Consider the following 2,398-nt stretch of genomic DNA (forward strand, 5'->3'; position numbering starts at 1 on the left):
TGAATAAATGTAATTTTATATATCAAATAATAAAAAAATATATATCTTTAAAAACCTTGTTTATTACACGGGATATATCTTTAAAAATCCCAATTATTACATGGGTTGAATAAATGTAATTTTATATATTAAAGAACCTCACGTATTGTATGGGTTGAGCACATGTAATTTTATATACCAATCAATAAAAAGTTATATTTTGTTATATCTTTATAAACCTTGTGTATTATACAGATTGAATAAATCTAATTTTATATACCACATAATAAAAAAAGTTATATTTTTAAAAACCCGGTGTATTACACAAGTTGCATAAATGTAATTTTGTATAGTAAATAATAAAAACATTAGATCTTTATAAAACCTCGTTTATTACACGGGTTGAATGAATTTAATAAAAAATTATATCTTTAAAAAAACTAACGGATATACTCGATATATGATAGATGAGGTGATTGCGGTAATGGTTCTTATAAATGTCACGTAAACATAGTGAATACCGTATTTGAGTTGAGAGTTGAACACGAAAATAAAAGTATAGAACCAATAAACATTATATATATATATTAAACCCATTAAGTCTAACCGTTTTTGAAATCGATCCTGGCCGTTTAAACTTGCTGAGATTAAATCCTGTCCGTTTAAACTAGCATAAATAACCGCTACCACCGGCGGTTCAGAGAAGTTACCTGGTAGTTTCCGGTGGTGGTTTCGTTCCATATTTTTCTGGCCCATGATCTGGTGGTTTTGCTCCATTATTTCTGCCCCATTATCTACCTGCAACCGATAAATGTGGAGGATTTTCAAAATAACTAAAGCCACGATAAATGTGGAAGTTATGTTCAGGAAATCACAGTTTTGTTTAGCTGGAAGTTACCTCCGAAACCTCTGTTATTAATGGTTTTTATTTTTCCTAAAAAAATGGTCATGTTCTCCACCTTCCTATATTTTAGCTCCGTTGCAGTTATACATGTGCTTATAAATATTGAAACCTTGCCGATCAACAGTACATCCTGCTTTCTTTCTTTACCTTCTGTCGCTGGGTTTATGTCGCTGAACATGGAGCAGCATCCTGGGTTTTTGTTGCTGAACATGGAGCAGCAGATTGAAGATGCAACAATGGATAAAGCTGTTAAAGTAAGCTTCAGACATACCTGTTTATTTCTGCTGGTTGTAATCTCCACTTTTTTGTTTCTTTCAGGTTGCATCAATGGACAACTCCTTCCTTAGCCCAATCGTGTGTAAACCTACAAATGAATCGGATAAGGTAAGTAGGAGTTTTATAATCAATTTAATAGGTTTTTTATACCTATGATTTTATTGTTATAATTTATCATTCAAGTGATATATTATTGTCTAAAAAACAGGAAATTGATGACGTGGAGTTTGAGGCATCGAATGGTGGTCACAAAGACATTTCATCCAGTATCGAGGATAGCCAGCAAGCAAGCATCTGTGAATCTTTCTATGAAGTGGCAAAAGTATATACATTATACTAAATTTACTTTTGTACACGTATTAATATTCTATTATTCTCATTACTTGAATGTTTTTTTAGGTTAGCAAGTTTAAGAGATTCGACAAAAGGGCAAATGCTTTAAAGACTTGGAAGTGGGATGAAGTGATACAAATTGATAGTGAAACCGAAGATGAAGAAGAGGATGTTACACCTGTGATAAAAAGAGCTAAGCATGCTTTTGTTGTTGCATCAAAAGTTGTTGGGTAGAAACAGAAATGTTTTTAATGGGTCTTGTAGTGGTGTTAGAAATTGTACGTTGTTTTTGTGTTTTTCCTTTCCTAGGCTGGACCATGTGGCTGTATCTTTTATTGTATTGAATGAAATGCCTCTTTTAAAGGTTCAACCCGTTTTAAGTTAAGCTCTCTTTTAGCACTTTTGTCTAATTTGGTTAATCCATTTAACATTTATTGGATTGACTTTGTAACACTAGCCTTTGTGCTATATAGGAAGGTGTTATTTCGATTTAGTGGCATTTGTTTACATTATATGGAGGATTCCTTCTATTTGATTGAGTAAAAAGTAATTATGTTATCGTAATTTGGTATTTAAAAGCTTGAGTCAACTAATTAATGGGATCACAATCAGATTGCTATGCAATGGATCAGAATTCGGCTCGTGTTTCAACTGTTGTAAGCAATTAGATTATATTATCTATTGTATACTACTGTACAATCTTTTGGATAACATTTATGTTTGACCAAGTATTCATGTACTTAATATTGCATACGTCTTTAATTGTTGTGTTTCTTTAAATAAAGTTTTCCTAGGTTATATTGAATAGATATCAGCTATACTAGCCCTTTGTTCTATTGGAATTACAACAGAAGAAATAAAATAGTCAAATTACACAAAAAAATAGCAAATTGTAAAAAAATGTTA

At 31.4% G+C, this 2,398-nt stretch overlaps 1 protein-coding gene across 1 annotated transcript; it reads left to right on the forward strand.

Annotated features, from left to right (window-relative positions):
• The first annotated feature begins 921 nt into the window (after positions 1-921).
• On the forward strand, positions 922-1,726 carry LOC110909711. Its single transcript, XM_035984330.1, has 4 exons — positions 922-1,137; positions 1,202-1,267; positions 1,368-1,481; positions 1,559-1,726. The coding sequence occupies exons 1-4, from the start codon at positions 922-924 to the stop codon at positions 1,724-1,726; spliced, it is 564 nt and encodes a 187-aa protein (XP_035840223.1).
• The last annotated feature ends 672 nt before the right edge of the window (positions 1,727-2,398 follow it).

Source organism: Helianthus annuus, chromosome 15 (genome assembly GCF_002127325.2).
Source record: "Helianthus annuus cultivar XRQ/B chromosome 15, HanXRQr2.0-SUNRISE, whole genome shotgun sequence".
Lineage (NCBI taxonomy): Eukaryota > Viridiplantae > Streptophyta > Magnoliopsida > Asterales > Asteraceae > Helianthus > Helianthus annuus.